At 36.7% G+C, this 14330-nt stretch overlaps 1 protein-coding gene across 6 annotated transcripts in view; it reads right to left on the bottom strand.

Moving 5' to 3' along the window:
- The window catches only part of LOC131143457 (FH protein interacting protein FIP2), a 107851-nt gene that overhangs the window by 8466 nt on the left and 85055 nt on the right, over positions 1-14330 (bottom strand). For 2 of the 6 annotated variants that reach the window (XR_009133499.1, XR_009133498.1), the window contains one exon: positions 760-829. The exons of 3 other annotated variants lie outside the window; for them this stretch is intronic. Coding sequence is in view for 1 of the 3 variants with exons in the window: in XM_058091759.1 (XP_057947742.1) it covers positions 5740-5793 (54 nt within the window). In the remaining 2 variants the exon portion in view is untranslated. Of the gene's footprint in view, positions 1-759; positions 830-5699; positions 5794-14330 lie in introns of all 6 variants that reach the window. One more of the 6 variants, XM_058091759.1, reaches the window with a different exon arrangement.

Raw genomic sequence — 14330 nt, 5'->3', positions numbered from 1 at the left:
GTAAATCAAATCACCAAAAAATTGGCAAGTCAAATCAACAAATCTCTAGGCTAAAAAATAGGAAATAGAAACTACTAGAATCTAAAATAGTAATTTCATATTTTATTTGCAAAAAACGGAATTTCCTAATTTATTCTCTAGAAATTTGACACCCCCCCCCCTCTCTCTCTCTCTCTCTCTCTCGTTGGAGCGTAGATATCCATCATGCCCAACTTGCTTACAAAGAGCTCAAAACTAGGTCTGAAAAGTCCTTTGGTGAAGATATCGGCTATTTGTTAAGTAGTAAACAGCTCCACTATCAATTTTCTCTTTTATGAAGTGTTTGTCGATCTCTACATGCTTCGTGTGATCATGTTGTACTAGATTTTAAGCAATACTTATCGCAGCTTTGTTGTCACAATACAACTTCATTGGATTTTAAGCAATACTTCTGTGTCAATTGCTGGAAATTTTGTCTACTAGGTATTGCTGCAGTGGGAATCGATTTTAAGGATGCCTTTGATAGAACTAGAGCTTTGGAACAATCGGTGACAAGAAATACACAACACATCAACAACCTATTTAGAAGTTTGTGTCAATAGAACATAAACCAGTGCACCATTTTGTTTCAAAGATTACTTTCTTTAACATACGTTGATCTACCTGCGCAATGCTACACACTTTGAATGAGAAATAAATGTATTCTAAGTTCTTAGAGGTTCAGGTGCTTGGAATTGGATATGGAGATCAATGTTACCAAATAAAATATAGATGGATTACCTGAAACAAAACCTTAAAACTTAGCATACCATAATATATTTCCATGGCTCTTTTAAAAAACATTTACACCCTACAAAAAAACAAAAACAAAACAAAAAGATAACTAGATGGCATTATCATTTGCGTTCACAAATCAGGTAACTAGTTGTAGAGCAAATTACAAGATATCTCCCCCAAGTTATGTCAATGTATTTAATACTAGCTTAAGAAAACTGCTTTTTTAACAGAGTTATCAGGTTCAACTAATGTACTATAAGAAAAATAAAAAATTTAACCACCAAAATTATAGTCATCCACCGTAGTCTTATTCAAAGACAAGCTCAATAATTCAAATATTATTACACTTAAAATATTACCAAATAATATTAAATATATAGGTTAGAATTTCATGTGCAAAGTTATCTACAAGCCACCCAAATAGAACCTATTTCACATGGATTCAGATGATCACATGTTTACAACTTTCCACATCTTTCTCCTAAACATGTGTAGGGGAAAATGTGGAACTGAATAACAAACCAAGCAAGCAAAGCCGTAGCTGTCAACTGGAGGAAAATAAGGAGGAGAATTAGGAGGACAACCGATTCGATCTTCAGCTATTATTTAAATTTTGAAAAGATATTATGTTATTTGAATTTGGAAATATTTAGAAGATAGAGAAGAATTAGGAGGACAACCGATCCAATCTTCTTCTGTTATTTTGAAAAGATATTTTGTTGTTATTTGAATTTTGAAATATCTAGAAGATAGCTACTCTAGTGTACTAAAACACTATAAAAGAGTTATCCTATATCATGTTTCATATATGATAGAATATCAATTCAACTATCCTCTGTTTCTTGATCTCCTTTACTCCTATCACTTCAATTGTTTTACATGGTATCATTTTGAGCCACAAAAAAAGACCAGTGTCTCATCATGTCTTCCTCTCCTTCCTCGTCCACTAGGCACTGCTACTCCCTCCTCTTCTACCACTACAATCACTCCACTTTCCAATATTGTTTCAATCAAATTGATTGTCGATAATTATCCCATCTGGAAGGCACAATTAGTGCTCTATTTCCGTGGCCAGGATCTATATGGATACCTTGATGGTACGTCCAACATCCCTCCCCAAACTATTGCTGTTCCACATCCTGAAGCGAGTGCAACCACTCAAATTCCAAATCTTGCACATACTCAATGGGTGCAACAAAACAATCTTATCTTGAGCATTTTCATGTCTTCCATGACTGAGGGTGCCTTAGCCCAGGTTGTTTCTCATGCAACCTCTCATGAGGTTTGGCGAGCACTTGATACAAATTTCTCTTCGCAGTCTAGAGCTCATGCCATCCAAGTTCGAACTCAACTTGCAAATGCAAAGAAAGGCAGTCAATCTGCCAATGATTATTCTTTGTCAATCAAAAAATTAGCTAATGAACTTGCAATAGCCGGCCAACCTCTCAAGTGTGACGACGCCATTTCTTATGTTCTTTCTGGATTAGGGCATGAATATGATAGCTTCGTGTCCTCCATCTATGCTCGCATTGACCATGTCACACTTGAGGAGGTCTAGTCTCTACTCATGGTTACTGAATCTCGTCTAAACCGCCATCATCTTTCTTCTCCTGCACCACTTGCTGGGGCGAATGTCGTTCAGAGACAGTCGCAACAAACCAACAATAGGAGGTAAGGTGGCTCTCGTGGTAGAGGCCGCCTTAACAATTCTCAAGTAGGGGGTGCTTCCTCCTATAATCGTAGTGACACATTCTTCTTCTACAGTTGTGTGTCAAGTTTGCGGGAAACCTGGCCACTTTGCTCGTAAGTGCTACCAACGCTTTGATCTCACCTATCAGGATCCTCCTTGTTCTCAAAATAAACAAGCCTTGGTTGCAGCTAATAATGGTGTCTGGGAGAATAGCTGGCATGCAGACACAGGTGCTACTCACCATATCACACATGATATGGACAATCTGAACCTAAAGAGTGATGACTATAATGGTTCAGACCAAATTCAGATTGGCAGTGATCAAGGTTTGCGTATCTCTAAAACTGGCAATTCTACTCTTAATACATCATGTCATTCTTTTGTATTAAATCAAGTCCTCTTGGTTCCTTAAATTCAGAAAAATTTACTTTCTGTTCAAAAATTTTGTATTGATAATAATGTTTATTTCGAGTTTCATGAAAAATATTTTCTTGTGAAGGATTACTTGGCGAACGTCCTTCATCAAGGTCAAGTTAGTAATGGCATTTTTCCAACACCAACATTCATCCTCAAGCCCTTTCAAGTATTCGTGTTTCTTTTGATCAGTGGCATTGTCGACTTGGCCATGCTGCTCCTTAAGTTGTTCAATGTAATATGTACTTCAATAAGCTTCCAGTTGATAAAATAAAGAGGCATACTGTGTGGCCCAATTGCCAATTAGCCAAGAGCCATGCTTTGCTTTTAAGCACTTCTAATTATGTTGCTCATGCTCCATTAGACTTAATTTTCACAAATGTATGGGGTCTGACATCTGTAGCCTCAACTGCAGGTGCTCGGTACTATGTTAGCTTTCTGGATAATTATTCAAATTTTTTATGGTTATTTCCAATTAAATTAAATTCTAATGTTGAGCGTGTTTTTCTTCAATTTCAATGTTATGTGGAAAAACATTTTGAATGTAAAATAAAGGCCATACAATCTGATTAGGGTGGTGAGTATTGTAGGCTACATAATTATTTTCAAGAAAATGACATTGCACATCGTCTAGCCTGTCCTCATACTCACCAAAAAATGGGCTCAATTGAACAAAGGCATAGACAAATTGTTAAAATTGGACTTAGTACGTTATCACATTCAAATTTACCTCTAATTTTCTAGGAAGACGCCTTTTACACTGCAACTTATTTAATTAATCGTCTACCCACACCCATTCTCAACAATTTGTCACCTTATGAAATGATCCATCACCGAGTCCCTGATTTTTCTTTCTTACAAGTCTTCGGATGTGCATGTTGGCCTAATCTTAGACCATATAACAAACATAAATTGGATTTCCGAAGGAAATCATGTGTTTTCCTTGGCTATAGTGTTAATCACCATGGGTACAAGAGTCTTGACTTATCAACTGCTCGAGTTTATGTGTCTTTTCATGTAATCTTTGATGAAAATTTGTTTCCTCATCAAAAAAATACCTCACCCGCACCATCTTCAATGTCCAACTCGTTCACACATGTCGCCTTGCCTTTACATCTCAAATTAACCCCTCCTGCCAGAATTAATGATATGCAATCCAAGATCTTACCACCTGAAAATAACCTTAATGTGCCTCTAGTGTCTCACTCTACAAGAACAGATGAAGAAGCACCTGTCAGGCCTGCTAATTCTGCCTCCCAGTTCGTCATAATAGCTGCTGATACCTCTCTACTCTCAAGCATACTAGAGGATACAACTCAACAAGCCTCGGATCCTACTGCTACACAACGAAGCACTAGAACACATGCCATGGTTACCAGATCAAGGAGCAATATTTTTAAACCAAAATCCACCTCTGATGATTTTGTGAGGTATCCCCTATCGAAAGCCTTACTTAGCTCTCCTGATTCTGTTGATGTAGAACCATCATGTTATAGTGATGCAATCAAATCACCACACTGGCGTGCAGCGATGAATGCTGAGTTCGATGCCCTTTTACGCAATGGGACACAGTCATTAGTCGCACCACCTCCAAAGGCCAACATGGTTGGCTGCCAACGGATATACATAATTAAACGACATGTTGATGGTTCCATAGAGCGGTATAAAGCGAGGTTGGTTGCCATAGGATTTCATCAGCAAGAAGGTGTTGATTTTAATGAAGCCTTTAGCCCTGTTGTCAAGCATGCTACAATTCGAATTGTCTTGTCCCTGGCTATCTCTTTTAACCAACAGATTAAGAAAATTGATGTACAAAATGCTTTTCTGCATGGAAAATTGGCACAACCTCAGCGCTACGCTCATCCGCAGTATCATCATCATCTTTGCACGTTACATAAGTCATTATATGGCTTGAAACAAGCTCCGAGAGCTTGGTTCTCTCATCTAACTCATAAGTTACGACAGATTGGATTTCGTGATAGCAAGGCCGACAGTTCTCATTTTATTTGGCACAAGAATGTGTTCTAGTTGTGATTCTTATTTACGTTGATGATATTATCATCATGGGTAATTCTAGTCATGCAATACAACATGTAATTCAGGCCTTGCATTCCGATTTTTCCATAAAAGAGCTTGGTGACCTTAGCTATTTTTCGGGGGTAGAAGTCTTGCACTCAAGAGAAGGTATGTATTTAACTCAACATAAGTATGTGGCTGATCTTCTAAAACACACTCGCATGGTAGAAGCCAAGCTGTGCACAAGTCTTATGTCAACTAGCTGTCAACTGTCTACAACTGAGGGCGCTAAATGTTCAAATCCTCATCTTTATAGACAGGTTGTTGGAAGCTTACAATATTTAGCTTTCACCAGACCTGATCTTGCTTTTTCAGTATACAAAGTAAGTAAATTCATGCATAACCCATTGGAACCACATTGGCAGACTGTAAAAAGGATTCTACATTATCTTAAACATACCATATCAACGGGTTTGTTCCACAGCAGGTCATCTAATTTTGCAATCCAAGCTTTTTCAGATTTCGATGGGGTAGCTGATCGAGATGATCGTCGATCTATAGGTGCATATTGCATTTTTATGGGCAACAATCTTATTTCCTAGCGGTGCAAGCAACAATTCACAGTTGCGCATAGAAGTAGCAAAGCTGAATACAAGTCACTTGCAAATCCAGCTTCAGAACTACAATGGTTGCCATCGATTTTGTGCAAAATTGGCCTTAAGATTCCAAAATCACCTATGTAATGGTGTGACAATATTGGAGCCACATACATTACCACCAAAAACAATAAATGAGGAAATGGAAATGGAAATAGATTACACACACTTATATATTATTATACTAGAGGAGAAAATTTTCCACTATCATCTAATTGCTCGAGGCAAATTGGCCCCATCAAGCTTTGCACCTTCCAAATCCTGAAAGCAAACAAAAATATTAGTAATTCCCACAAAAAATCAAGATTCATTCTCTTTATTTTTGGCTAAGCCTCAATGCCAAGATTTTGAAATCCAAATGTAAGTCACTATAGGTTCAAAATAGGGGACAAGATAACAATAAAATGTCTCAGGAGTTCTGCCAAATGTCTGTATGTGTCACAGAAATAACCATTTCAGCCAATTGCAGACAGAAAAATTGAAGAGGAGAAAAATGGCAGCAGTAGAGTTTCAACAAATGGAAGAAAAGATTATCAAAGTCCAAACAATAAACTGGCACAGTTACGTAACATGACCACTATTAATTCAAACTCTTTCAAGCTAACAAAAAGTGCTGCAGAAAAAAGCTCTCTCTCTCTCTCTCTCTCACACACACACACACAAAATTCGGAGTCTCTTAGAATACTGTGAATACTAGATAGCTAGACTTTTTAGCGAGACTGTCCAGATTCCAGAATGTTGACACATGCAGTTGGGTCATGTGTCAACATTTGAAAAAGTTCAGCAAGAAACAGTTTTCATTTTGCTCCATGAACCACCCTCTGCAAGTTCTTTTCTTTTACTGCATCACCATCATAAAATATCCCTATGAAAATATTGGTTGAACATATGAAAGTGTTACATGAAGTACTCACATTGACACCTCCTAATAATTACTCATATTCTATCCTAAATCTCTCTTCGTCGCTTCCTCTCCTGACTTCACATGTACCTATCTCTAAAACTTCTTGTAGTCTTTTGTCATCTCTCTCAAACAATTCAAAATTTCAAGAAGCAAATTATCCATCATCACTGGTAAGATTTCTTCTGCTTATTTTCTTCTTTCTATGTTTCTTTTACTTTTTGACTTCTTTACAAGTTTCCTTCTAAAATTTTTGAAACTTTCCTACTGTTTCTTGTTTAGAATTATTTATTTCCTCCTTTCTTCTCTATTGAAATCTATTGCCAAAAGTCACTGTATTGTTCTTTTAAAGTTGATGGAAATTGTGTATCCTAATGTGCAATACAAAAACTTGTGGATTTACTGGTGATAAAAAAGGAGGCTTGGAATTAAGAAAATGCAAAACTGCCCTTAATGAGCAAAGTATTTTCCCGTAAGTTCCAGCCTCCAGGAAACACTCTCCTCCCATTAGAGAGCTTTTTATAATAAAATTTCTCATGCCAATTCAAGAAACTACATTCTCCTCTACATAAGCTTCAATCATTGACAATGTTCATATTTTTTCCCTTGTTTTGATAATCCAAGAAACGAATATCAAGAATCAGACTTGACAAATGATAACACTGGCTTTCTCTTTATTCCCCATTATAAGTTTCAAATCCACAGTTGCTTATAGTCAGCTAAGAGACGAAGGTCAAGTCATACATGAGAGAGGATAGGGGACTTTATGATACTCACCCTCAAATTGGAGCATTTATATCCAAGTTGTTGTGTGTGCATGCGCATGCATGTACGTACATACATAAATACATAGATAGATAGATAGATAGATACATACATACATATATATATGTGTGTGGGTGTGTGTGTGTGTGTGTGTGCGCGCATGCGCGCGTGCGTGCGTGTGTGTGCGCGCACGCGCGCGTGCGTGTGTGTGTGTGTGTGTCACTCTAGAAAGAACCAAAGATTTGGGGAAGATATCTGCTTGCTATCCTCAGATTTAACATAGGATGTGCAAATCGCAACCAGTTCTCTAGGATCAAATGAAGTCAATATGTTCTGTCCTCATGAAACGATGGAATTAGATGCAATATGGACAGCTGCTTGGTTGTGGTTAAGGAGGTTTGAATCCAAATTCTTCTAAGATATTCTTCAATCACATATACAAGTTGTAGGCACCACTGCTATATATTCAGATTAAACACTAGATCAAGCAAAAAAACACACCTTGTTTCTTTTCCATGACACAAATACCTCCAAAAAAAAAACACAATATCTAGAAGTTGACCTCTAATCTGATACATATTCAACCGAATTAGAGTTTTAAGGATCCACAATCTGAGTATAACCACGACTCCAATGCAGTATGCATACAATCATGGTCTTAAATTTCCACGAAATTGTCGAAATTTCCAATTTCCGTCACCCTCGAAATCAAAATGGCAGTCGATTTCCGTCTTGCAAAATTTTTTTCAAAATATCAACGAATCATCCAAAATTTATTGAAATCTCAAAATTTTAGCGAAACTTGTCAAAATTTAACTATACGATGAAATTTCGTCAAAATTCAAATGAGAAATTTAGGAGTGAAGTGAAACTTCTATCTTAATTTCTTTTATTTATTTTATCGAAACAAAAGATTATTACAAGCGCGTTTGAAATTATATGAAAAAATAAACTTATAGCAATATTTTATTTAACCATTTATGTTTAAATTATCATTATTTATATAATAAATAATATTTAAATGATTTATGAATTCCATTTGTATTAACTGAATATGTTTAATGTATATTATCTTCACATATGTTTGATCCACATACTATTTTACAACTTTTCCACGTCATATAAAACATATATGTATTTAATTTGTAATATATTAGTCCTAAAACTTATATTATTATGTTTGTTAACCATTTCTAAAGTTTCACAAAGAATTCCATGCTTTACTACTAATTTTCGTTATTTTTTCAAATCGAAATCAAAATTGACATCAAAATCGAAATTTTCGTCGAAATTTTTGTACTTTTGGAGCTTCGAAATTTGAGTCGAAATCAAAATTTAAGACCTTGCATACAATAACATTCCAACAACTTGTTCATGTGGAGCATTTAAGAACTGACATATTTCACTTGCTGCAAATGAAATGTCTGGTCTAATGACTATTAGTTTAACCTTCCAACCACACATTTATATCATCCTAGATTGACCCTAATGAATATCGAGAATCAACACTTGACAAATGACACATAAGCTTTCTTTTCTTTAGTCCCTATAAGAAGTTCCAACTCCATTGTTGTGGATTGTTAAGTTAGAGGTCTAGTCATACATGAGAGAAGGGGGGAAAAAAGTTGGAGCATATATACACACACATACACACATACAAATATACATACATACATTTATATAAGCCCAAATTTTTACAAATGAAACTCACTCTAGAAGTCAACAAGTTTTTGCAACAGGTTCTCTCAGAGGAAATGATGATCAAAGTCAATACGATTTGTCCTCTCATGAAACACTGGATTGGATGCAATATGGATGGCTGATTCCTTGTCTCAAATTAAACTATGTTGGTTGAGGATGTTTGAATCCAAGTTCTAACATAAGCTTCCACTGCATCAAATCACATGTTATGCCTGCCACATATCTATGATCTCATTAAACACAAGATCTAGCAACAACTGCCAGCTTGCTTTTCTATGACACAAGAATACCTCCAAAAAAGACGCAATCCAGAAGCTGACCTCTAAGTGATGAACATCCAACCCAGAAAGCATTTGAACGCCCCACAATCTATGATCATGACTCCTACAGTAAACCATAACTTAGTCTACCTCAATATACATACAATAGCACCCCAATAACTCGTATGTGGAGCATCTGAGAATTGTCAAATTACACTTGATGCAAATGTAATATCAGATCTAATGACTGTTAGTTTAACCTTCAAACATGCATTAAAATCATCCTGGATCAACCAACAACTCTCCCTAATTCCACAGGGAAAAAAAAAAAAAACTTCCTAATTTTCTTAAAGCTACGTATTTGGGTCTATAGGAACATAGGTCTCATCTAAACACACCAGTCTTAGTAAATCAAGAGTATATGCTCTATAAGACAAAGAAATACCCTGATGTAACCCAGCAATATCAATTCACAAAAAATACCTCGCTCAACCTAAATCCTTAGTTTGAAACTTACTATGTAGAAAATCCTTAAAATCTCATATTTCTTTCCAATCATCTCATAGGATCAAAATATAGCCTAAATGCACAATCAATAGTATCAAACCGAGTGATCCACTCCACACTATTGGAGACAAAATGACATTAAAACATCAGTACGTCTGTGTGGGTTATTTGGATTATTACATATTGATGTATGTCAGTCACTGAGACAATCAATAGTATCAAATCAAGTGATCCACTCCACACAATTGGAGACAAAATGACATTAAAACATCACTAAGTCTGCCCAGGTTATTCGAATTATTACATATTGATGTATGTCATTTACTATGCTCAATTGCCAAAAAAGATTATTCCTACTTCATCACCTTTATTGACGATCATTTAGAATTGGTTATGTGTACCATATGAGGAGTCATAAGTCTCTGATTTCAAAAATAAGGTAGAAAAACAAACTGGAAAGAGTATTAAGGTGGTGAGATCGGATCAAGGAGGTGAATAACTTAGTATTAATGTAATATTTGGTAGGTAGGAGTAGAATGGGATGGCATGGAATAGAATTTACAATTCATTCCATTCCAGCATACCAAACATTGTGTAAGTTTCTAAATGACCTTGAAGATATTGGTAGTCTATCACAATGTACTTGTGACTTCACAACCGTGAATCAAGGAGAAGGATATGTACTTTACTAGATATGGCACTATCCATGATGAACTATACATGCTATATTTTTAAGGCTATGTTTTTTAAATTGCACGATACCTTCCAAACAAAATTCCTTTCAAGTCAATTCGTATAAAACACCATAATAAAGCACCACATGAAATATTATATGGACAGAAAACCAATATTAATCACATTACGACATGGGAATGTGTAAGCAAAAGCTATGAATCTTTTCTACATTAATTTGTTCATATGTACATCCCAATATATAACACGATTACCTATTCTAAACAAGGAAACAATTCCCTTACTGAATAATATCAAATCCCCCATATTTACCCACTTTCCTAATTTGTGTATTATTTACAATGATACTTGGGATTGGGATTTTAACACTCCCCCTCAAGTTAGATCATAAATATTAATCATCTCCAACTTGCTAATAAGATCATCAAAGTTCTGTCGTCCCAACCCTTTAGTCAGAATATCTATAGTTTGTTCCTTGGTAGGTACATAAGTCATACAGATAATTCCTTCTTCAATTTTCTCTTTGATGAAGTATCTGTCTACTTCCACATGTTTAGTCCTATCGTGTTGAAATGGATTGAGAAAGATGCTGATAGCTGCCTTATTGTCACTATAGAGTTTGATAGGAAAGTTCACCGGGACCTGTAATTCTTCCAAGAGCTTCCGTAACCACAATCCTTCACATATCCCTTGAGCGACTGCCCTGAATTTAGCTTCAGCACTACTACGAGCCACCACATTCTGTTTTTTGCTTCTCCAAGTTACCAGATTTCCCCAAACGAATGTACAATAATCTGTGGTGGACCTTCTATCTTCCACTGATCCTACCCAATCTGCATCTGTAAAGATCTCTACTTCCTTGCTTTCACATTTCTTAAAGAAGAGTCCTCTTCTCGGGAATCCCTTGAGATATCTAAGGATCTTGTACACAGCATCTAAGTGGGCTTCTTTTGGTGAATGCATGTGTTGACTTACTACACTGACTGCAAATGCAATATTTGGTCTACTATGTGATAGGAAGATTAGCTTGCCAACCAATCTCTAATGCGTCTCCTTTTCTACTGGTTTTCCACAGTCTTCAACGCTCTTTACTGCTTCCATCGGGGTTTCGTTGGGTTTGCATCCCAGCATGCCAGTTTTCAATTAGGAGGTCAGTAACATACTTTCGCTGAGACACACTAATTCCCTTTTTCGTTCTCGCCACTTCCATGCCCAAAAAATTCCGCATCTGTCCCAAGTCTTTAACTTCAAATTCAGCAGCCAAAACCTTCTTCAATCTCTCCATCTCTACAGTATCATCACCAGTAAGGATTATATCATCAACATACACTATTAGAATTGTTCTCTTACCTCTTTCAGACTATTGGAAGAATAGCGTATGGTCTGATTGCCCTTGTCAATAACCTTGATTCTTTAGTACTTTTGCGAATCTGTCGAACCATACTCTGGGAGATTGTTTGAGGCCATACAAGGATTTCTTGAGTTTACGCACTCTGTTTTCTTTACCTGTTTCACTGAATCCTGGTGGTATAGTCATGTATACTTCCTCTTCTAATTCTCCATTTAAAAAAGCATTTTTAAAATCAAGTTGTTGTAGTGGCCAATCTAAATTGGCTGCCAAGGACAAAAGAACCCGAACTGTATTTAAGTTTGCCACTAGTGCAAATGTTTCCGTATAGTCAATGTCGTAAGTCTGTGTAAAACCTTTTGCAACAAGTCTGGCTTTATATCTTTCAACTGTTCCATCAGATTTATATTTCACTGTGAAGACCCATTTACAACTCACTAGCTTCTTCCCTTTCAGTAGATTTGTCAATTCCCAAGTTCCATTTTTTTCTAGGGCTCACATTTCTTCCATGACTGCCTCTCTCCATTTAGGTATTTCTAGAGCTTCCTGAATGTTCTTTGGCATTTTCATCCTGTCAAGGTTAGAGACAAATGCACGACATCCTGTAGACAAGCTTTTATAAGACATGTATTTAGACCAAGGGTATTGAGTACATGACCTGGTTTGTTTTCTAATTGCAATAGGTAAATTGATATCATCAGGTACAGGATTATCAGAAGAAGACTCAATTACTAGATCGGGATTGGGCATGGGCTCATGGTTATTCGGAGCCATCATTGGTTCCAACGCTCTTGGTGCCTCAGGTATGAGATTCTCCCTATCCTTTATTTTCGGCTTTCTTGAGTAAACAAGTACGTCTACGTTGCTTTGCTCTCCTGTATCTCCCCCTAAGGTTAAGTGTTCTGTTGTGTTTGGCAATTCAGGAAGTAATGCAATGGAAGACTCGATAGATGGGTCAGGGAATGAAGCAACGGGAGGGAATGACCGGACAGGAGGCTCAATAGGTGGTACTGGTTTAGATGACGCAGATTCAATAGTAAAGAGGTCAAAGAATCGATCTTCACTCCATTTCTCCCCCTGAAGAGAGGGCTTTGGGAAATAAGGAGTGGTTTCAAAGAAAGTGACAACAAGACTAACAAATAGTCGTTTTGAGACCGGATCATAGCATTTGTAGCCTTTCTAGGTAAACGAATAACCAAGGAAGACATATTTAATGGCACGCGGATCCAATTTATCACGATGGTGTGCATGAACATGAACAAAAGCAGTACAACCAAAGATTCTCAGCGGGAGATTGGAGGGGAGTCGAGAGGTTGGAAAGTGTTCTTGGAATTTCTGAAGAGGGTGACAAAAGAAAGTGCTTGACTCGGCATTCGATTAATGAGATGTGTGGCTATTAAGATGGCATCACCCCAAAAATAATGTTTCATATTGGTAGTAAACATTAATGACCAGGCTACTTCAAGTATATGTCTATTTTTTCGTTCAACAACCCCATTTTGTTGAGGGGTATCCACACAAGAACTCTGATGAACAATCCCATTTTCTTGAAGATAAGTTCCCAGAATAGTATTAAAATATTCAGTACCATTATCAGTACGTAAAATTTGAATATGAGCCTAGAACTGTGCATGAATCATGGAATGAAAACTGATAAAAATGGAGCGGACTTCAGTTTTGTCTTTCAGTAAGTAGACTCAACAAAGACGAGTTTGGTCATCAATAAAGGTAACGAATCATTTTTGTATTGGTGCAATTGAGGGAACGTGAGGGACCCCATACATCACTATGAAACATAGTAAATGGGCGAGATGGTTTGTATATGGATGATGGGAAAGAAGTACAACGATGTTTTGCAAACTCACACACTTCACATTGAAACTCAGAAGACATTTTATTTGAACAAATAGAAGGAAACAAATGTTTTAAATATTGGAAATTGGGATGACCCATCCTTGAATGCCATAACAAAAGTTCACTATTTCTAGAAGTAGATGCAGAATCACAAATTGCAGTATTACATAGTTAACTCAAGCTTGCCTCCTCAAAGTAATAGAGTCCCTCATACACTTTAGCAGTGCCAATCGTCTTCCCCGATGATAGGTCCTGAAAAACACAATGAGAGGAAACAAATTTAGCAGAACAATTTGAGTCTTTTGTTAACTGACTAATGGATAACAGGTTGCAAGATAACTTAGAAACATGTAGGACAGATTGTAAAGTTATAGAATCAGATATGCGAATACTTCCTTTTCCAACAACTGGTGAGAGAGAGCCATCTGCCATTTTTACCCTTAAATTCCTGACATATGGTGAGTAGGATGAAAAACATTGATAAGACCCAGTCATATGATTAGATGCGCCCGAATCAATTATCCATGGAGATTTGTAACAGGATCTAGTATTTAAAGCTGACAGATAATTACCTTGGTGAGCCAAGGAACCAGAGGAAGACTGACCCAATGTTTGAATTGACGAAATCATTTTATACAGCTAATCCAACTGTTCAGGACTGAATGCACTACTTGAAGAGGTATTGGTGTTTTCTCCTTGTGATCTTTCAGTTGACCCGTCAATGCTGGCCTGGTACCCACGATTTTTTTGGTATTGTCTCGGCTTCCAA

This window comes from Malania oleifera, chromosome 11, assembly GCF_029873635.1.
Source record: "Malania oleifera isolate guangnan ecotype guangnan chromosome 11, ASM2987363v1, whole genome shotgun sequence".
NCBI classification, from domain to species: domain Eukaryota; kingdom Viridiplantae; phylum Streptophyta; class Magnoliopsida; order Santalales; family Ximeniaceae; genus Malania; species Malania oleifera.
This window is presented reverse-complemented; position numbering and strand designations above follow the sequence as displayed.